The sequence below is a fragment of the Emydura macquarii genome, unplaced genomic scaffold, assembly GCF_026122565.2.
Source record: "Emydura macquarii macquarii isolate MOO-44397 ecotype Brisbane River unplaced genomic scaffold, CSIRO-AGI_Emac_v2 contig_1002, whole genome shotgun sequence".
In the NCBI taxonomy this organism is placed as follows: Eukaryota; Metazoa; Chordata; order Testudines; family Chelidae; genus Emydura; species Emydura macquarii.
The window spans coordinates 1620968-1643361 of NW_027131139.1; the positions used below are offsets into that span (position 1 = coordinate 1620968).

General features: G+C 41.3%; 1 protein-coding gene across 6 annotated transcripts in view; it reads left to right on the plus strand.

Annotated features, from left to right (window-relative positions):
• BRD4 (bromodomain containing 4) overlaps positions 1–22394 on the plus strand; it is a 192192-nt gene that overhangs the window by 119956 nt on the left and 49842 nt on the right. For 3 of the 6 annotated variants that reach the window (XM_067544621.1, XM_067544620.1, XM_067544622.1), the window contains exons 6-9: positions 4479–4762; positions 5585–5950; positions 7160–7240; positions 8359–8487. In XM_067544621.1, coding sequence (XP_067400722.1) covers positions 4479–4762; positions 5585–5950; positions 7160–7240; positions 8359–8487 — 860 coding nt within the window. The remainder of the gene's footprint in view (positions 1–4478; positions 4763–5584; positions 5951–7159; positions 7241–8358; positions 8488–22394) is intronic. The other 3 variants (XM_067544623.1, XM_067544624.1, XM_067544625.1) reach the window with 2 other exon arrangements.

Below are 22394 nucleotides of genomic sequence, written 5' to 3' on the forward strand. Positions count from 1 at the left end.
TTCAAGCCCTCTCTCAAACCTCCATTCCCATGTAGGTACTTAACGATTGTGATCAATCATTCTGTAACCTTCTCTTTGTTAGCTTAAATAGATTGAGTTCCTTGAGCCTTTACTTGTAAGTTGGTAAATTTTCCAGTTCTTTAATAATTCTTATGGCTTTTCTCTGAAGCCTCTCCAATTTTTCAGTTTCCTGGAATTGTGGACACCAGAACTGGATATAATATTCCAATATCAGTCACAACAGTGCCAAATTCTGAAGTAAAGATATCATATTTTTAAAATTAAAAAATCAAGTTAATTTGACAAGATCTATTTTGTATAAACTATGTCTAATTGGCATTAATTAAATTACTCTCCTTTAATTCTTTATTAATCAAGTCCCATAGCAGTTGCTCCATTATTTTGCCCGGGATCAATGTCAGTCTGAGAGGCCTATAGTTACTTGAGTCATTCTTTTTATCCTCTCTAAATATTGGTACATTAGCTTGTTTTCTTTCCTCTGTAACGTCTCCATTGTTCGAAGATTTATTGAAAATCACTTTAACAGTGCACCGAGCTCCTCAGCCTGCTCTTTTAAAACTTTCGGAGGCAAGTTACCCAGACCTGCTGATTTAAAAATGTCTGATTTCAGTAGTCGCCGTTTAATGTGCTCTTTAGTTATTGTTGGAATGGAAAGTTTCGTCATCATCCTATGCTGTGAGTACATCTGGCTCTTTCCCAAAAGCAGAACAGAAATAAATAACACTTCTGCCTTTTCTGTATTATTGACAACTATACCATTTCCATCTGGTAATGGGCTAATATCATTGATAGAATTCCTTTTGTTCCTAATATACTCTAAAAAGTCATTTTTATTGTTCTTAATTCTGTTGGCCGTAGATTTCTCCTTGTATTTTTGCTTCTGTTATCAATTTTCTATATTTCCCAGCTTCTAATGTTTGTTTATTGCTATCAACTTCCCATTTTTTACATTTGTTTTCACGGAGAGATCTATGTAGATATTCAGAGAATTATTTTTATAGTTGTTTTCACTTCTCCTCTAAGGTTTGACTGAGTTTTTTTTATCCAGTGTTCTCAATTGTTAACCATCTTTCTCAATTGTGACTTTTTGGGCACCTAGTTAAAAGTTCTTAAGTAGTTCCCAATTATCATTCACATTTTTCGGTGTAAAATTTTCTTCTAACTGAGTTGCCTTCATCTTTGTGAAATTGGCCCTTTTAAAACATTACTTACCTATATTACTGGCTTGGATGTTATTAACAAATGCAATCAAATCGCAATCGCATCTCTAAATTTTTTAGTTCTGTGACTAATTTATTTTTATTTGTCAAGGTGAGAGCTAATATAGAATTCCCTCATGTTGGAAGCATCATTTTTTGAATTAGGAAATTGTCATCTATAATTTTTAAAAATGCCAGCAATGTTTTAATACTGGCAGCATGAGAGCTCCAACATGTGTCATTCAAATTGAAGTCCTTTTGATAAGTTTTTCTTCATATACACAAGTCATAAATAGGTATTTTAAGGATTCAGCCATCCTGTTCTCCACTGTGATTTGATGGTCTGTAGCAGACACCAGCTAATGCCCCATCTTGTGCCTTAATCTGGTAAAGAACATTGATCCATAAGCATTCAAGATCAGTTGCTTCTGACTTCTCAGTAACTCTGAAGCAGGTAATGCCGGTTTTGACAGAGTGCCAATTCCCATCCCATTTTGTCCACTTGATCCTCCCTAAATAGCTTATAATCATTGGTTTTAACATTCCAATCATGCTAAATTTCCCACTGGATTTCAGTGGTATGAATAAGTGATATGATATGCTTGTAAGTGAGCAATTCCATTTCTGCTTGTTTGTTACCCTGGCTCATAGCATTGGTACATAGGCAATTACAGAATTCCTTTTTTTCACGTCCCTAGCACAATGCTTAATTACTTTTTGTTTTCAACATCATGATTTAGGTCTAAATGAGTGTTGTTTGTTTGCTATTTTCATCTTCCCCTCTTGTTAGTTCCCTTCTGACTAGTCTAGCCAGTCTGTCCCCTAGAAGATTGTTTCCTGTTCTCCAGAGATGAGGGCCATCCAAACTATACAGCTTACTCACTCCATAAAAGGTGGATCAGTGTTCCATAAAACATTGCTCTGCAGTTGCTTAGTTCAAGCTCAAAGCTGCTGCTCAACGTGTTATTTACATCTCTTGTGTTTGAAAATAGGTTTTAATTAGTACCTTTGTGGGGTTGACCACCACCTTACTGAAAGGTAACTCTTTTGTGTGACACCAGTAGTATAGGATTCTAGTGGGGAAGATGGCTTATTGATTTCTATCATCTTTGTAAGCAGATTTAACAATGACTTCACTGTGTAGTCACTGATTTTTGGTTCAACTCTTAAACAAGATCATTCATGTGACAAGCTGTGGAGGAAGGGAATGAAGCATGCTGCAGGTGTTGAGGGAGAATGTTTCTGCAAACCATGTACTTGGACAGCTGTCTACTGTATTCCAGTTTACAACAGGATAATGTTGACCAGCTCACTCTGCTTCATCTTGCAGTGAAGACATAATGTCATTTGTGACATCAGTGTATTATCAGAGAACCCTGAAGTGATGCCATCAATTCAGTGTTACAGTGGATGTGCCCTCTGGGGGCATTATCTTCAAATAACCCTCTCATTAGCATAGTAAACTGTGCCCTCTACTAATGAGTGTGACAGGAACAGCCAGGAGGAGTGGAATCTGCCAGAAGCCTCAAGGACTCAGTGTCTCTTTGAGCTGCATCTTGAAGTATGCAAACCCTTCCTGCAATCTGGATCTGTTCATTTAGCTGATTGTGACTGGGATAAGCCTCAAGACATGATCGCGCTGTTCTAAGTTTGTGATTATGAAGAATGGACTTTGTTTTATATATTATCATTGACTGACATTTAAAAAAAAAAAAGAAAGAAAAGATACTATAGAGTCCTTTAACAGGACACTATGGAGGCCAGCCTTACATTCATTTCTCACAACTTCACTGCCAATCAAGTAGGCAGAAAGACTGTTTTAAAAAAAAAAAAAAAAAAAAAAAAGGAAACAGTCTTTTTTTGTTGTTGCAAGAATTCCACTGCATGAAATTCTCCAGGGTGTACATACTGTCATACTACCAGAATCCCAAGTGGCTTCTCTTTTTATCAAAGTAGTTGCAGCCAGCAAAAGTCTTAAAAGTGTATATTGAAAAGAGCAGGATGAAAATTTGTTCTCTGTACATGCATTTTTGCTGATTGATTGCTGTCTGGCGTTTGTGTCTGGATTTCCTAGCTTTTTAGTCTGAGGTCTCTGCGCTTCAGTGATGAGGCTGCTGCAAATTGGCTTGGCAAGCTCTGCATCCGATAAGAAGTATGGTTTGGCTAGTCGTGGTTGTACTTGAGCCATTTTAACTGTTATACAATGCCACACTTCTGTGTTGAAATGGTAGCTATACTTTTTAAGTGTCTAAATTGGCCACAGCTATTTTCCTCAATAAATTTAATCTATGGACACACCCCTACTAACTAAAGTCATGCATGTAGTCCTGCTCATGCTGCTGCATGGCCTGCTAAAGAGTGTCCGGTACCTTGCTGAAAGAGCAATGCTGGGAAATAGCAGCTAAATGTAGGTGTTTGCTGGCTTTCACTGTGATCTCTTAATTTCAGATTGCTGTCCTAGTTAGAACTTCTGCAAGCTAAAAATCAGTCACTTTGCTCATGATTAGGTTTTGTTAGTGATCGGGCGAATGGGTGTTCCCAGATTAGTATGTAAATTAAAAATCCAGAATGATAGGTGCTCCTTTTCCTGGAATGTGCATATATAAAAATATAACTGTTGCTAACAGACACATTGAAAGACGTCTGCCAGGAGTACTCCTATAATGCCTGCTGACCTGCGATGGGTGGGTGTCTTTCTCAGAAGTGCTACCTCCTAGCATGAGATTACGTGCTGGCAACCCTTACCCTGCTGCAAGTACTATCAGAAGGAGGCAGTGCTATTGGTTGACACCAAGTATGGTGAAATTCCTCAATTACTGACATTACTTTCAAAAGTCTTTCCCATGCTTTAATGTGGAAACCATATGTTCACAGGCTTTTGCACAGGTATCTAAGGTTCTTGTTGACTTCATGTTGAAAGTTGCCTCTTCAAGTTGCCTCGTTGGAGTGCCTGCTAGCCAGCAGACAGATGATCTTTCTCTTAGACTGTTGCAGATGTCTTCAGGTGACTGCTTATTGCCACTGAATAGCAACACCTGCTGTTAATTGATGGGCATTGACTGTTTCTGAAGAAAGTTCTGAAAATTTGAATAGTGCCTATTCTGAATTGGATTACTCAGGGAAGGATGTGCTAAAGTATTGTTACCCAACCTGCATGATTTACAAAATAATAATAATAATAATTATTATTATTATTAAATATGCATTTGTTGACTAATCAAAATGAGCAAGTTTGAAACATTGTCATTTTTTTTGCAGTTACACCCAAACCAGGAGCATCTACGGTACAAAACGCAACTCAAGCATCATCCCCAGCTCAGACGCAGAACCCACAACAGAATCTTCAGCCTGTGCAAACAACTCATTCCTTTCCTTCTGTGACCCCTGACCTTATCGTCCAGACGCCCGTAATGACAGTGGTGCCTCCTCAACCACCTGCACCACCTCCACCTCCTCCCCCACTTCCTGTTCCCCCAACCCCTGCTCCCCAACCCATTCAAGCACACCCACCTGTTATCCCAACAGCTGCACAGCCTGTGAAGGTGAGTAAACAAGGACTGTGTGGAGTTAGCTGGTCAGGATTCTTTGTGTTTAATTTCCTCTCAAGAAGAGAAAAGGTTTATTGGATGGCTATTTTAAAACATTCACTGTGAAGTCCCTTTCATCCCAAGGGGATTTTTACTGTGGGGTGAGAGGGGCAGTGGAACTGAGGTGCACAGAAGGGAAAGGTGGGACCCCTTATTTGCCTTTGAAAATCCCACCTGAATGACTTGTCCAAGGTCATACAGGAAGTCAAGGGCAGAATGATGATTAGGGTCCAGGAGTTCTGATTCCCAGTCCTCCTTTTTAACCACTAAGACATTTCCTCACTTGTTCTCATCATTTAAAAGTAGAGTCTATTTTCCAGAGGTTGTTGACAGTAGCAAAGTCATTGGAATTTCTACTAAACATTTGGCCAGCACACTTGTGTTCTGGGATTAATAGTGTTTATGGGACTTCACTAGGAAAAGAAAGCCATCTGACTTGAAAAGCTGTGTCACTGTGGCTAACGTATCCAAGAGGTTTACTTGATCTTAACATAGTTCTTAAGTAAAAGGTTTTGAATTCTCATTTAACCATCGTCTTGACCTTTGCTAGTATAATAAAGATAATTTGTAGTTACACATTTTCTAGAGGGCTCAGTACAAACTGATTCCAGCATGCATATTTATAGGAAGCTTTTTGACTTTTTATTCCCATCTCACCTGAGTACTTAGTGGTTAAACTTTAATATGCAACCAGAGGTGGATCCTGTGAATACAATAGTAACAAAAGAGCACAAGACTAAATAAAACATATTTGCTGTTTTATTTGCTGTTTTGCAGACAAAAAAAGGAGTGAAGAGGAAAGCAGACACCACAACGCCAACAACAATAGACCCAATTCATGAATCCTCCTCTCTGCCCACTGAACCCAAGTCTGCCAAGATGGGCCCACGAAGGGAAAGCAGCCGGCCAGTGAAGCCTCCAAAGAAGGATGTTCCGGACTCTCAGCAGCATGTGGTAGAAAAGAGTAACAGTAACAAAGTGTCTGAGCAGTTAAAGTATTGCAGTGGCATCATCAAAGAGATGTTTGCCAAGAAGCATGCTGCCTACGCATGGCCCTTCTACAAACCTGTGGACGTGGAAGCACTGGGACTGCATGATTATTGTGATATCATTAAACATCCCATGGATCTGAGCACAATCAAAGTAAGCTCAGTTTCACATAGCAAAAAAAAAAAAAAAAGACTCTGCAGGAAGAGTAACTTTCCTGGGGAAATGCAGTCTGTTTTACATGCCAGCTTGTGTGTTGCAAAAGAGAGAGTTCTTTTCTGGGACTCTGTCTGAAATCTGTTAACCATTCCCCTTGCCCTTCAGAATTCTGGTAGGTGGAGTCACTCATCTGTCCATAGTGTGCTACTAATTAGGTGACAGGTCCTGAAAAGAAGACAGTCCTCTTCCAGAATGGGTCTTTGTAAAGAAAAAGAAAAAAGTTGCCTGTGCATTTTTTAAAAAGTAAATGTCCTCTACTGTAGCAATCTGCACTGAATACCTTTAGCCAAGATAATGGGCTTCAATCAGTACAGATTGCTGTAGTAGGGGAATTTTCTTTAACAAAAACAAAAAAACCACATTACTGGCTATTCACCTTTAAAGGAAATGTTCTGCTTAATGTGAATGTTCATGTTTCCAGAGCATCTAAATCAAAACCTTCTGCTGTGAAGATACAGCTAGCTCCCTCTCGTGGAATATTTGGGAGTTGTTTATCCAAGAAAAGTAATTGCACAGCAGTCCATATCTGCTGAAAATGTGAATTCATTGTTTGGAACACTGTCATTTTATAACTTCATCATGGACATAGCTTTAAACTTCAGATTTTTTGGGTTGTATCAGTTTGACTCAAAGCCCTAATATTCACACAACTCAGGCGTGGTTTGTTTTTTTTTTTAAATACTTCAAGCAAAAGAAAAAATTTCCCTCCTCTCCTTCCCCCTTATTGAGATTACACTTGGAACTTTGCCAGTATGAAGTGAATGAAGGAGTATAGTTTTTCCTTCAATTGAGTAATATAAAAAGCTCTGCTACATACTGATCTGGTAACATTGCCCTTTTTTCTGAATATGAATAATAACTTTGAGCATTCTGTAGTATTCTCCATAAAACAGCTAGGAAATTCTGAAAAACCACAAAGTACAGAGAGGATCTGGATGGCTGAAGCATTGGTAATGGGATAACAAAGCTCTTTATTCCAGGTTACTGGTTCACATTCAGTTCAAGTTCGTTGTGAGCAAAAATCAGTGCCCATGACAACTATTTTATGTTTATATGAAATGCATTGGTGGGTCTTGTTCCAGTTGCTGATGGTCAGGTGTCCACCTCTCAAAAAAACACCATCACTTTTGGCCTTGTTGTTGGCAGGCACAGCAGAGAGGCAAAGGATTGAATGAGCCATGGAGACAGAACTATCCTCACCTCTGGCTCCTTCAGACAAAAATTGAGGTATATAATGAGCTGGTGTGGACAAGTGTCGATAAATGGAGATCTGCACGCATCAGGGCTTCACACCACTACATTCACTTCATAATAAAATGAGGATGCTGTGCAGGGAGTGTATTTTAAGGCTTGTGTTTTTTGTAATGCCAATCAGTCTCACTCTGGGCTGACTAAGCCTGCACAGTTTAACTGCTTTTTTATTTCTTTAATCAAGCTCTGTCTTTTCCCTGGGGGTGGGCATAGGATTCCTCATTAGATCTTCAGGGGATTTGTTCCCACGCTACTCTTCAAAAGTCCTACATTGCCACAGGCAGTTGGATGTGGTTCCCTGTGTCTGACAGAAAATATCAAGCATGTTGCCTTCTTGAATGCTTCCCAGTTCTTGCTGACCTGAAGGAGGGACTGTCTTGTGATCCCAATTTCTAATTTCCTCAAACTGTCACTGCTATGCTGGACTGACCCCACTTTCAGGGTGTCTTTAACTGCTACTGACAGTTTGGGATTTCTCTTTTAAGAAAGTGATACAAACAAAGATTAAAACTTGTTTCTTTAAAAAATAATCTCAAGTGTGTGTGTGTGTGAAGTTTTAGCACATCTTTGTTCAAACAAAACCCTGCACTGTGATTAGTAATGATGTTCATGGGCATGGGAACCAGTAATCTAGTGGATTTAGTTCCTTCATACTGTCCGTTGAGTTGATAGTGCAGTGAAAGTGTCTACCACATGGGTAGTCATGTTCTTCCACGTGGCTTGCAGCTGCCTGTTAGTATGGAGGGGTGCTCCATGAAGGAATACCAGCTCCAGCATACAATGTTCCATTTTGGTCTCAGCAGTTTAGCTTCATTGTATGCTATTTCTGTAGTCGTCTTTTGGATGCACCTCCATGTTATAGTTGAGGATGGCTGTAATCTGCTCCATTTTATGTAAATCAAGTGCAGATCTCCGGTTTCTGGCAAGTTTCCAAAGCAGTGCTCCATTTGGCAAAGGTTAGATGCTCTAGTATAGGCACAGATTAGATGGAAGCCCAGAACTCCATGGATGCCATAGTTCCAAGATGTTTCTTGTCCATTCAGTAACTTGTTTTGTTTGCTCTGTTGATAGTGGAGTTTTGTTTTCCCTTCTAGTCTAAACTGGAGAACCGGGAATACAGAGATGCTCAGGAATTTGCAGCAGATGTCCGATTGATGTTTTCCAATTGTTACAAATACAACCCTGCTGATCATGAGGTGGTAGCTATGGCACGGAAACTGCAGGTAAAGAAACTGCTTTGTTAGAGTGCTTTTCTGTTTTGAACTCGTACCTGAAACTTTTTCATAATGGTCTAGCATAACCTGCACCATAATCTAAAAGTAAAATAAATTGAAGTACAGAAATATACCACAGTGGTACACTAAATTTTCAAAAACAAATCTTGCACATTGCAGTGTTAGCAGCTTGAACAGGCTGAACTGGTAACTTTTTTTATTCTTCAAGTAGTGTCCCTCTGGGCACCACACGTCAGGTGAGCACGCACCCCTTGCATCTTGGATTGGAGATTTCATTGGAAATGAACAGTAACAGTGCCTGTTAAGCCTGTGCATGCATCCTGACATCCTTGTTCCCTGTACCAACAATGTATAGAGCTGTTTGGGGAAACCATCCTCAGTTCCTTCTCAACCATCTCAGCCTGAGACAGAGCATCTAGCATGCCTGCTTCTAGTGTTGCTTGCTTTAGGATCATCTAGTTTTTAGTTTAGTGTAGTTACTCACTTCTGCTTTAAGTAATATTTTATAATTACTTTGGTTGAGGTGGCTTTTTTCAATTCTTCTCCTTCTCCCCACCTGAGTAGTCCTGTCACCAAAGTATGCCAGGATCCAGGCCCCTGTACATCAGTCTTGGAGTGAACATAGTGCCTCATCAACCTCCATACCATGTTTTCCCACACCTTCTCAGGGAAAGATGTTGCAGGGTACCAGGTAGGCCCTTAAGAGGTGAAGAGCCTACTTCAGAAAAGCTTCAGGTCCCAGACTGGTACTGCTGAGGCATCAGGTTCCTCTGATACAAGGAAGTCTTCTGAGATGCCGAACCCTTCAAAGAGCTGCAGTAACAACCATACCTTAGTACCAAAGCCATTCTCAGTACCACCTAAGCACAAATGCATCAGCAGAGACTCTATAAACACTCTGCTTCCAGAAGGGCTGTACCAGCAAACCATCCTATGCTGCCTTTGGTTCCTAGATAGGTGACCCAGGCTTCTTAGGTAATGCCAAAGTCTACTCATGCTACTTTGGTACCTTCAAAGGAGTCAGCATCTTTGGTACCAATGACTTCCGCTAGGCAGGACCCATCAAAGTAAGTCTCAATCCAGTGCTGATTGTGGAATGTCCCTCATCCTTAGCATAATCCACCTGATACTGCAAGAATTTAAATATTCAAGAGACTTGTTTGTATCAGACGAGCCGGAATCTCTCATCTTAATGGGTGCCAAATGCCTGATGATACTGATATCAACAGGTTCACCAGGATTAGATCTTTCCCTGGTACCACCTGCTTCTCCAGTACCTTCTGAGCTAGGCAGAGCTCCTCTTGTAGACAGTAAATGAGGACCTCTTCAGATTTCCAAATTTTTGTGCAAGGATCCCCTACTTATCAGCATAAGGATGTCTTCCCTGACACATTTATGGAAAGTGAGGACCTAGGGACAAGACAAATCTGTGCCCTTTCTCCTTATGAGCAGCATAGTATGCTTCTCGTATGCTTAATGGTGCTCTTCAGTGGCCGTATTAGGACCTTTGGGTCACCTATTAACAGTTTTCAAGAACCCCATGTCTTTCTCATCATGATCTCTGGGGAGGATCATTGCCTCCAATTGCCAGGACACATGCAGCTTGTACCTTTGTAATGCAGCATGCCAGGTTATACCTGTAATTCTTCCAGGTATGGCTCAGGACAATTTATAGCTCAGACAAATATAGTCTAGACAAGCTGGTGTCTTCCCCTCACTAAGTATTGGACTTACTCAGTTAGTGGAAGGACCCATCCAGGTTTGTGCAGGTGTTCCCTTCATTCAGCCTTCTATCAATCATCCATAATTGGGTGCAGGGCACACACACACACCATACAGGGCAAATTGTCTGCCCACGTGTGTCTTCTACATATCAACCTTCTGGAGCTCAAGAGTAATCAAGAATGCCTGTAGTCACTTCATTCCATTTAATCAAAGGCAAATCCATCAAAGTCATGACAGACCTCATAGCCTGCATGTTCTACATCAGTTGTCTGGAGAGGAGGGACACAAGATCCTCCCTGTCTGTGCTGAAGCAATAAAGCTATAGAACTGGTGTATAACCAATCACGTCCTCATTTCAGTCTCACCTTCCAGGCTTACAAAACACCTTGGCTGACAATCTCAGCAGTCGCCTCTCCCAGGATCATGAATGGGAATGGGACTTGAGAATCCGCAATTGCATTTTTTTGACCTATGAGTTTCCAGAAGTGGATTAGTTTACAGCCACCAACAGGAAGTGCAAGAAATTCTGCTCAAGAGGAGGGTCCTCTCTCCTTGAGGATTGCCTTCCTCATTCTTTGGACAAAAAGGCCTTCTCCATGCATATACTCCCACACCTTCGATCTTGAGAGTGTTAAACGAGACAAACCCAGGACCATTTTAGTTGTCCCAGCATGGCCAAGACAAATGTGCCCTTACCTGATTCACCTTTGTGGTCTGGCGTTGCGTCTTCTGTCATTTTCCCCTTTGCTGTCTCAGGACTCCGGTTGGATTCTTCATCCCAACCTGAGAATCCTATGTCCCAGAGCTTAGTTACTTGATGGTTCTCGGGAATAGAGCCTTCCTATTCTGCAGAGGTATAACAGTGATGTTAAACAACAGAAAGATATCTTGCAAAACATTTACCTTCAGAAATGGAAGAGATTTCACCACTGTTGTACTCGGCAGTCGTTTTTGCCTGTTTACTCTTCTCTTTTCGCTGTCCTTGACTACTGCTGGAATTGAAAAAGTCAGGACTCTTCATGAGTTCTGTCAAAGCTCACTTGGTGGCCATAATGGCTTTTCATTGCTGTGTTGAGGGATTCTCGGTGTTTGCTCACTCCAGGACAGCAAAGTTCATTTGAGGAGTAGAACTTTTTTCTACTGAACAGAGCCCACCCCTGTGTCAGCTGTTGGATCTAAACTTGGTCCTTAATTTTGCTGTTTGAGCCAGTGGCTCCCTGTTCCCATCTTCACCTGGCCATGAAAACAGCTTTCTTGGTGGCTGTCACGTCTGTTGGAAGAATTGGGGAAATGGGGGCTGTAATCACAGACCCTCCCTTTACAGTATTCTTCAGGAAGAAAATTTCATTATGACCACACCCTAGCTTCTACCGAAGGTATATTTTGAATTCTGTGTTAACAATTAATATTTCTGATTATTCATCTTCCAGTCTTCTTCCCAGACCACATCAGATCAGGGAAGAAGATGCCCTCCACACTTTAGCTGTCAGAAGAGTGTTAGCCCACTATCTGGACAGAACCAAACTCTTTGAACATCTCCCAGACTGTTTTATTTATAGACCGATCCAGAGGAGCCCCACAATCTCCACTCAAGACTCTCAAGGTGGATCTCTGGATGAATTAATGCTTGTTATGAGGCTACCAACATTCAGCCTCTTTTTGAGGTGCCTCGCCCATTCTGCATGACCTCAGCATGCTTCTATAGAACCACTGACGGGTGTTCCAGTGACTGAAATCTGTAGACTGGCAAACACTAAGTTTTGGTTCATGCTGCCAGATCAGATGCTGCATTTAACAATGCAGTTCTGTCTTCAGTGTTGGACTCAAATCCAAAGCTCCTTCTGCTTCCAGCGATACTGCTCAGGAGTCACCTAAAGTGGAGCACCCATAGGTACATTACTCGGAGGAGAGGTTACTCACCTTGTGCAGTAACTGCACTTTTTTGAGATGACTCTATGGGTGCAACACTACCCACTCTCATTTCCCTCTGTGCTAAACTTTTGTCTCTCAGAATTTCACAGTAGAAAAAGAACTGGGAGTAGTTTGTCCATGCAGCTCTATATCTCAGTACAGGGCACAAGGATATCCGGAGCCTGTGTGTGGGACAAAGGGGCAGTGCTGCCGAAAATCTCTGGTCTAAACCTCATGGGAGGCATGCACATCTGAAGTTGAGCATCCATGGGGGGACACATCTTGAAGAACTGTAGTTACTGCACAATGTGAGTAATTTCTTCTTCGTCTTTGTAATTGTGTTCTTTGTTTACCACCCTTTTTTTTAAACTGAAATGAAAACTTATTTTGCTTCCCATCCGATAAAGCCTCAGAAGCAAATAGCTTTGTAAATAACTTTCTCATACTCCGTGTGCTGTGTCCTTTATCAAAATTCAGTAATTTTGTCAGAGCCTTTCATTAAAACATGCTGTTCTCCACTCACTTCTGCAGCATGTAGGGTTTTTGCAAATAGCAGTGTAGCTTACAGAAGAGATAAGTGTTTCACTCAATATGGAAACTTCAGTATTCCATGAAAATGTCTATTTATGTTCCCATGCTGTGGCTTCTTAATTCAGAGCAGTTGGTGTGACTCACTTAGTTCTAATAGACTGGACAGGAACAGTTAATTATCTTTCAATAACTTCACGCCCTTGCATAATAACTTGAGCTCTGCCCCACAGTAACAGGAAGAAGACCCAAAATGAGACTCCAAAAAGAGCATGACTCTAGTAAGATTCCCATGGTGCTCTGCTCCCTAGTGCCATCTCATTTTGTATGCTGAAAACACACGTGTGCACACTCTGCATCAGGCATTTTGGCATGTAGTCTCTGGATATTGCTGGAGTTAGAACAGAATATTGAAAGCCTCCTATAATTACCATGAAAGCTGCTACACTATGTTGGCCCATACACCATACTATATTGGTATACTTGGATATATTCTGCGTAAGCTAGCCTTTTCAGTGAAGACCAGATCCGTCCAGACTGACAGCTTGTCAGGGTGGCTTTTAAAGGGAATTATATTTGGCTGCAACTGACTTAACTCATGGTCTTGTTTCTGCATCTCCCTTCCCCTGGAGATGATCTTATATAGGAGAATTGTCAGGGACTTATTTATGTGACTGGAAGAAGTGTAAATGTGAACTGGAAATGTGTAAAGTTTTCACCTTCCTTCCAAGAGAAGAAGAAACCTGAAAGCACTTCACCCATTCACCAGGTCATGAAGCATTTTGTAGAGTTTGGATCACTTTGTCGTTTGTAAAGATTGGAACTTAGAAAATATGTAGGCAAAATATGCAAGGTACCCAAGGAAAAACTGAGGAGTTCCTCCTGAAGTGAGCCGAAGTACTTCTCTCCCACATCTTCTTTAAGAGAATAATTTCTTTTTGAGGATTATATTCAAGGAGGTAGGAGCCGGGGGCGGTGTCACATGATGCTATGTTTATTCAGCCGCAAGTTCCCATCTTTTTTTCCATTTCAGAGCAATTTAATCAGTTTTCTGCTTTCCAACACCAGATATTATTGGGTTCAGAATTCCAACAGATCTATTCAGGCTAGACACTTTGAGGACAGTGGAATTATACAGTTACTATAGACCTTAGGGATATGAACCTCTATATTTTCAGACACCAAGTTTCATTGTTCCACTTTTTCAGCACTGGTTTCTTTTTTGTCATGCCTTCAAAGGCACTATGGGTGCTTTTGTGGCTTCTTTGCTGCAATTGGGGGAGTGTTTAAAGAAATAATAATGTAATACTTGACAAAGCTCTGGCTGAGATGATTTAGTTGGGGTTTGTCCTGTTTTTTGAGCAGGGGGTTGGACTAGATGACCTCCTGAGGTCCCTTCCAACTCTGATCTTCTATGATTCTATGAGTAATTAGCCTGAGCTTTCACAGTCCTAAAAAGCTGCTTTTGATTCATGTATGCGTCATTGTTGTGGCCATGTTGATCCCAGGATATTAGAGAGACAAGGTGGGTGATACTTTATTGGACCAACCTTTTGTTGGTGAGGGACAACAAAGCTTGCGCAGAGCTCTTCTTCAGGTTAAGATACATAGTGCATTTGGTAGCAGCATCTTGTGCAGGGTATGCATGTGTGTTCTGTAACCAAAGCTGTTTAATGAAACCACTGTTTCTGCTAATGATGTCGTAAACGGCAGCATAGATTCTGTCACAGTTCACAGACTGGTTCTCTTGGTGAAGGAGTTCTATCTCCACTGTACAAAGTAATAGTTATTAGACAGCAATGGGCAAAATATTCCCCATCCTTGTAAGCAATTGAAAAGAGAACCAGGTTTTCAGCATTCAAACAATAGAGCAGCTTCATAATATTCTTACATTAAAACAGTTTCTATCATTCTGAAGGAGCCCAAAGTACTTTACTGTGTTTCAGTGGTGATTGAATCTGTTCTTGACTACATGTATATATAATGTGTATGGTTGAGTGGTAGCAGTTGGTAAAAAGCTCACAGCAACATGGTACATTGGTTTAGATCAAGAAATGAAGAATGTTATAGTCATTTGCATCTGACTGACGATTTAGGGAGGCAGAATGGGATTGACCAGATTAGAATTTGGCCAGGGACTGAGGCTGGCACTCCCCAGTAAATAAATAAATAAATAATGCTATAGGAATTTAAATGACCACAAGTTGGCAGTGCTTCCAAATGCCATACTGGGCCATTAGTGCATTCACTAGGGAGCATCCTTCAGTCTGATACCACAATTTCCTGCACCACACTGAGTTTTCTATAGATGTGTTTATCCAAGTACTGATGAGGCTTGGCCCTACTCAGTGTAAAATGACTCTTATGTGCTAAGTGAAAGCTGTTTATCTCTGACAGTGTAGCCTGACATGACAGTAGCCTGCATAGCTACTATGATACATTGGCTACTGTAACATGTCTCATTACCAGGAACTCTTCCAGAGGGCTTGTTGAATGCCTTTCTCCTTGAACACATTATTCAGGCTTCATCTTTTCGATGGACCTGATGAGAATCTAGTGGGTTGCCAGTGATAAAATAACAGATGTGGTCTTCATGGTATAGTGTCATGCATAAACAGCAGCTGTTTGCTGGATCCTCCACAGCAAATAGGTGTCAGATGAATTTGAAACTCCACTCCTTCCCCTTTCTACTTTAACCTCCATTTTTGTGCTCCCTTTTCCTATAAACAGCTTCAGTTGCTGGTTTTCAGAGCTTTCCACAAGCAACAGCAGAGTGAGACTGACATGTCTGATTCTGAAGTTCTGATCAGTTTCTGAATAGATGCACTGAAACTGTGACCCAGTCTTAATTTTGGCCATCTCTGTTTGGGAAAGCCTTGAGCAGCAAAAGAGGCACAGGGTAATATCCTAGCTCCATTGAAGTGAGAGGCAAGTTTCTTACTGATTTCAGTGGAACCAGAATTTCACCCACACTTTGGACCTGTCTGCAGACTCAGGAAGATAGGTCTGCACACTGGGAAGGTTCTTCCCAACCATTAAAGATTGAAAACTTGCTTTTATTTTTTAAAATAAAAGGTTAAATGCTACAAATTTTTGGCTTACATGCAGAGAATGTTTCCTACTTGCCATTTGTGAATGTCATTTTCATATTCCTCATATATCTCAATATCCTATCACTTTTGCCGCTGTGTTACATTTACTCAAGCTATATATGTCCTTGTATTCACTGTGTGGCTTTGGATAAAGAACCCTTTGCTGTAGCCCAAACGAGCATCAGCTCTTTTGGCTGCACCATTGTACTGTGTGTAACTCTCAAAACTCCTTGTCAGTGCATCATAACTGTCCAGCTCAGCAATACTCAGTGCCACACTCTGAATTTCCATAATACTGAGTGATCTGCTTAGCATTTTAGACAGCTTGTTACAGTTTAAAAACATGCTTATATGGAGAAAGATATGTTTTAAGGAGGAACTGGGATTCACCACAGAGAACTTGCAAGCATCAGTGATGCTGGTATATCAGGCAGGGAGCACTGGGTTAGCACAGGCGAATTTAAATTACACCTCACAGTTCGAAACATCAGGTCTCTAGTACATGAGCGCTATGCAAGGCTGCAGGCAATACAGCATGGAGATCACTGTTCTCCTTTCTCACTGCTTCCTGCAGTAATTTATGTGAGATCCTGGCCTTTGAGTCTCAACATTCAGGCCATTTGCACATTAATTGTGTCCTCTAACTATGCTTAGGAGAATGAGACTAAATTATGAAGAAGTGAAAAGTCAGATGAATGGAACAACTTTCAGACTTTGAAGTAATGTTAGGGATCCACACTAAATCATGTCTCTATCAGCTGCCCTATCGAGTACATCACTGCATAGATGGATCCAACAACTGCATGACAAGGTATTGGGCCAATCTGAGAGTGTAGCACTAGAAATGAGCAGGGGTAAGCCTGCGGACTGTCCGACTGCATAACAGAGGAGTGAGAGGCTGGTCTTTCTCCACTGAGAGCCTGCAGCTTTAGAATGTTCTTCCCTCTGATACACACCAAAATAGATATATGGCATCCTTCCGGGCAAGATTAAAAAATAGCTTCCTGCTTTGTTTGCATTTTTGTGGGGATTTATTTATTGTTGAATGGTGGGTTACAAGAGTTTCCTATGATAATTCACCAACTGTTGGAAACTTACTAGTTTGGAATCTGTTTTTTTGGGTAGAGCTCAATCCTTTAAGTGCAGAAAAAATTAATGTGTATTAATGAAATCAGGGTTGCGCCTCACTTGTCTATAGGCTTTTTGACTGGAGAACATTTTGAGCACTTTCCGTTTCACTGCTGTTCTACTTGGAGCAGGTTCACAAGGACAAGAAATGTTGATAGAATGGTGATCATAACTATCTTATTCCATGCAAGGAAGTCTTCCATGTTGTTTATTAATTTGCATTACCTTAGCACCTAGGGGCCTAAACTGAGACTGTGGCCTCATTATGTGGTGGGACAGCAGAGGCTCTCTTACTATTTGTATATATAGTGCCTAACAATCTTTTAGATAAGATAGACAAAAGTGTAGGAGAAAGGAAGTAGCCATCTACCCCGATTGTACTGATGGACAATTGAGGTACAAAGAGACAAAGTAACTTACGCAAGATCACACAAGAGCTGTGAATTGTTCCTAGGGGGTCTGTGTTCCAGTCTAGTGCCTTAACCCCAAAGCCATCTTTCCCTTTTTTTTTTTTTTTTTTTTTAAAACCATCTGTCCCCTTGGTAAGAGGAGGAAAATTATGCTGCACATGAGGGAGTTAAACATGTCCCTGGAAAGTTTCTTGGATATTAGTTTCAAATACTCCCCATGACTCTTCATCTGCTCAAGACCTTGCGGGGAGGGCTGTAACACAGAGTGCTGGCTATTAGAACAGGGACGGTCTCATCTGTGTTCTGTGCTGCATGGTGTACATTGGTGCCAGTCAATGCCTAGCAATGAAACCAGCTTTCATAATGAGACTGAGCCAAAATTCAAACTGAACAAAATAGTAAATTAACAGCTATATCATAACTCTGAATCTAAACTACAAGTTAAGAAGCATTTGTGCATGGGCCTGAAGGGAAATTTGGAGGCTGCAGCTATTTGTATCTCAGAGGTTGTACTCTTCTAGCAGGTGTCCAGTTGTCATGTAGATGTAGGTAGTGCCTTTGAGTGTGGCTTGGCTTACACTATTCTGAATTTATTGGCTCTCTAGCTTGTTTTGAAAGATTCTACCAGCTGTTCTGCTCAGAAATTAAGATAATTGTGGGACATAAGAGGAATTATACTTTACACATGTATTGTGAAGAGAGCCACAAGAATAACCGTTGCTATTTGCTTGAAAATCAAATGTCATTCATTGAAAGCTTTTCAGAAATGCTCTCAATCACTTCAGCATACTAAGTGTGTAACTACTGAAGTGGGTGTTGTAAATACACAGTCAAGAAACTGGAGAAGCAATGCAGTAAACCTGTAAACATGGCCCTGGGATTAGGGGGAGTTTTTTAAATACAAACAAGCAGAAATCTTTCAGACTGGACATGATTGAGGTTCTATAAGAAAAAGACCCAATTGACACAGTAAAATGAACAAAAAGTTAACACAAACTAGCATGGAGAGATGCAATATAAATCAAAAAGCTTATTTTCCCTGTCAAATAAGCAAAGCTTAGAAATGTTTGTTCAGTGTATTTTAGAGCTACTTTGGGAAATGCATTCCATGGATTGTGAAGCAAAATTGGCTCATGTGCGCTTTGTGGATGAACTCTATATGTGAAATAGAATAGATGTTATTTTACCTCTGTATTTGGCATGGACTATATAATAGATGGAGTATAGGTTCTTTTGCTTCTGTATTTGGCACTGGTGCAACTGCTGCTGGAATACAATGTACAGGTCTGGTGCCCACAATTCAGGAAAGATGTTGATAAATTGGAGAGGATTCAGAGAAGAGCCACAAGAGTGATTAAAGGATTAGTGATAGACTCAGAGCTCAATCTGTTGAGCTTAAAGAGAAGGCTACAAGGAGACTTGATTACAACCTGTAAGTAGCTACATGGGGAGCAAATAGTAAATAATGATTTCTTCAGTCTGGAAGAGAATGGTCTACACAATCCACTGGCTGGAAGTTGAAGCTAGACAAATTCAGACTGGAAATAAGGTGTAAATTTTTAAACAGTGAGAGTTATAAACCATGGGAATAATTTACCATGAGTCATAGTAGATTCTCCACCACTGACAATTTTTAAATCAAGATTGGATATTTTTCTAAAATACCTGCTCTAGGAATTATGTTGGGGAAGTTATATGGCCTCTATTATACCGAAGGTCAAACTAGATGATCACAATGGCCCCTTCTGGCCTTGGAATCTAGGAAATTACAAAAGCTGATAGAGCTTAGTCATGGAAGTTAGAAGAGGAACTGAAATGAGCTTCAGTCTGTTGACTGTTAAGGACAGGTCAGTGTAAAGGGACAAACATTTATCCTGGGTCTGCTAAGATCTCATCTGAATCATTGCTTCAACTACTAGTCCCATCCCCCAAGCCAGGCAAAGAAGCAGGAATCTCTGCATGAGGAAGTGGAGAAAAAGAGGTTCTTCTTTGAGTAGTGTCCCTACGGGTGCTCCACTTCAGGTGTGCATGCAAATCTCGAATCCTGGGTTGGAGATTTTCCATTAGCAGTGTTCATTCGGCCTGTGCATGCACTCCCTACAACATCATGCTGCACCTCTAGGGTACATAGGGCTGTACTGATGAACTGCCCTCAGTTTCTTCTCTACCACTTTAACTTGTCTGCCTTGTGCATTCCTCAGCATATTTTGTAGTTGTTCTATAGATCATTTGTTTTTAGTTAGTGTTAGTTATTGCTAGAATAGTATTAGTTAAGAGGTTTGTTTGTCTTTTTTTTTGCCCCCATTTTTTCTGGACAACTTGTTTGGCCTGGCTGGGCATGGCTGGCTTGCCAAGGTTTCAAATGTTACTTCTCTTGTCAGGAGGCTATCCTGGTCAGCAGCAAGCACTCTAAGTGTATCTGTTGTTTATGAGAGTCCCATATCTCCCAAAAATGTAACTTTTGTCTAGCTGTAAATCTGCAGCTCATGAGAATGGGGAGACCAAACTGAAACTGTTGCTGATGGAAGCGCTCCCTTCGACCTGCTTCTGAGTCAGGTCAGGAGACCCTCCCATACATCTGCCTCCAGTTTTGGTTATGGTCTCACCAGAGAAGGGGAACATCTTGAAAGACTTGGAGAAGGCTACAAAGAAGAGGAACTCAGTCTTCCACCACAAGGAGCTAGCTCCCAAGAATCCCAATCTTCTGCTAGGCCTACAGTGTTATGGGTTTCAACCTCGGTACATGAGACGTGAGAGACTCTTCCTTCAGTATCAGTGGAGCAGGGAGATCCTAGAGTGCTTCAGAGAAACACAGTGCTGGCAGGGCACTAATACCATCTGTCTCCAGATTGGTACCATCTGTTTCAGACTTACCAATAGTGCATTCCCACTTAGCTCCATCAGTCCGAATAAAATCAAAACACATGCCTTCGGCCCTGGCACCTACACACTCCAAACCAGTGGAGTGCCTACCTTGAGTTCCTACCCTCATGAAGGGCAAAACAATCAGAATCATGATGGACAACGTGGCTTGCATGTTTGTTATCAACAAACAGAGGAGAAAGATTCCCATTCCTGTGCGCCAAAGTTAGAAAGTTATGGAGCTGGTGTATAGCACATCAGATTCAGATCTCAGCCATTTTGCCTTCCTGGAGCACAGAATGACACAGCCAATATGCTCAGCAGGATTAAGAATGGGAGTTGGACTCTCAAATCCTTCATGGGATATTACAAAATTCAGGACTTCCAGAAGTGGACCTATTTGCCACATCCAGCAGCAGGAAGTGCCCCTTATTCTGCTGAAGAGGCCAGGGTTGCCTCTCTTTGGGAGACTCCTTTCTCCTTTCATGGACAAAGGGCCTGTTCTATGCAGTCCATCCAACGCCACTAATTCTAAGGGTGATGAACAAGATCAGGCAGGACAAAGCCAGGGTTATCCTTGTAGTACTGACCTGGCCAAAGCAGGAATGATCTCCTTACCGCTTTACCTGTGTGTCCAATTGGCGCTCAAGCTTCCAAAACCATCCCTCATCTCCCAGGATGTGGGTCGTGTGCTTCACCCCAATCCAAGGGTTTCTCTCTCTAAGCATGGCTTCTAGTTAGTTCCCAGGATTAGAATCCACCTGCTCAACAGGAGTTAAGTATTACTAAACAGTAGAAGGGAGTCAACTCAAATTATTTACCTTCAGAAATAAAAGAGGTTCAATCACTGATCACTGCCTTGTGCCTGAATCTTCTATGTTCACAGATGTCTTAGATTATCTGCTGGACTTTTTAAAAAAAAATCAGGTTTATCAGTTAGCTCTGTTAAAGTTAATCTCACCACAATATCAGCTTTTCATTTCCCACTAAAGGGGTTTTCTATTTTTGCATACCTTATTTCCTTGGGGTTTATTGAGGATCTGGGGAATCTTTATCCCCAGGTTAAGAATCTTACTCTAACTTGGGATCTCAGCCTAGTACCTTACATATTTTTGGGGGCCTCCAGTAGAACCTATGGTGATCTGCTCCTTCCCTCACCTATAAAGACGGACTTCCTAGTAGCTATCACATCAGCCTGCAGGGTTGGGGAAACGATGGCAGACTCCCCATTTACGTTATTTTTCAAGGACAAGGTCTCCGTACGACCGCACTTAAAATTCTTACCTAAGGTGCTGTTGGATTTCCATCTCAACCAGTTTATTTATCTACCAATATTTTTTCCTAAGCCACATAAATCTCGGGTGGGAGAATTCCCTTCATATATTAGCTACGTGATGGGCATTGGCCTTTTAGCTGGATAGGACCATGCAATTTCAGAAATCACCTAAACTCTGTCTCCATCACAAAAGGATCAAAGGAGTCCATGATCTCTTAACAGAGACGTTTGAGATGGAATTCTGGATGTCTTCCTGCTCGCTATGATGCAGCTGGTGCTTTCCCTCCCCAAACAATTATAGCACTCTCTACCAGATCACAGGCAGCTTCCACAGTATTACTCAAACATTCTAGTGTCTGAGCAGCAGAGTATGCAGAGCATCTACGTGGGCTTCAGTGGATATGTTTTCTAAACACTATGCCTTGGTCCTTACCTTCAGATCTGATGTGGTGCTTGGTTCTGCTGTACTGTGTTCAGTCTTGGACTTGTTTCCGAAGCTCCCTTCCCCTGTTAGGCTTCTGCTTGGGAGTCACCTGAAATGGAGTACCCGTAGGGACGCTACTCAAAGAAGAAAAAGTTACCTTGTGCAGTGACTGGTTCTTCAAGCTGTCCCCCTATGGATGCTCCCCTGCCTGCCCTCTTTCCCCTCTGCTTTGGACTGTTCTTGTTGGTTGTTTGCATGGAGAAGTTGCTGAGGGCAGTTTGCCCACACTGCCCTATATGCCCTCGGAGCGTGGCATGAGGTTGTATAGAGTGCATGAGTGGACTGAACGGACACTAATGGAAAATCTTCAGTCAAGGGCTCAATAAGCACATGTACACCTGAAATGGAGCACCTATAGGGGGAGACATCTTGAAGAACCACGGTTACTGCACAAGGTAAGTAACCTTTTCTTTAATTCAGGCAGCTGGGGTTTCAATACCATTCAATAGGGTTGCTTACTTGAAAGCTTATTGAAGTTT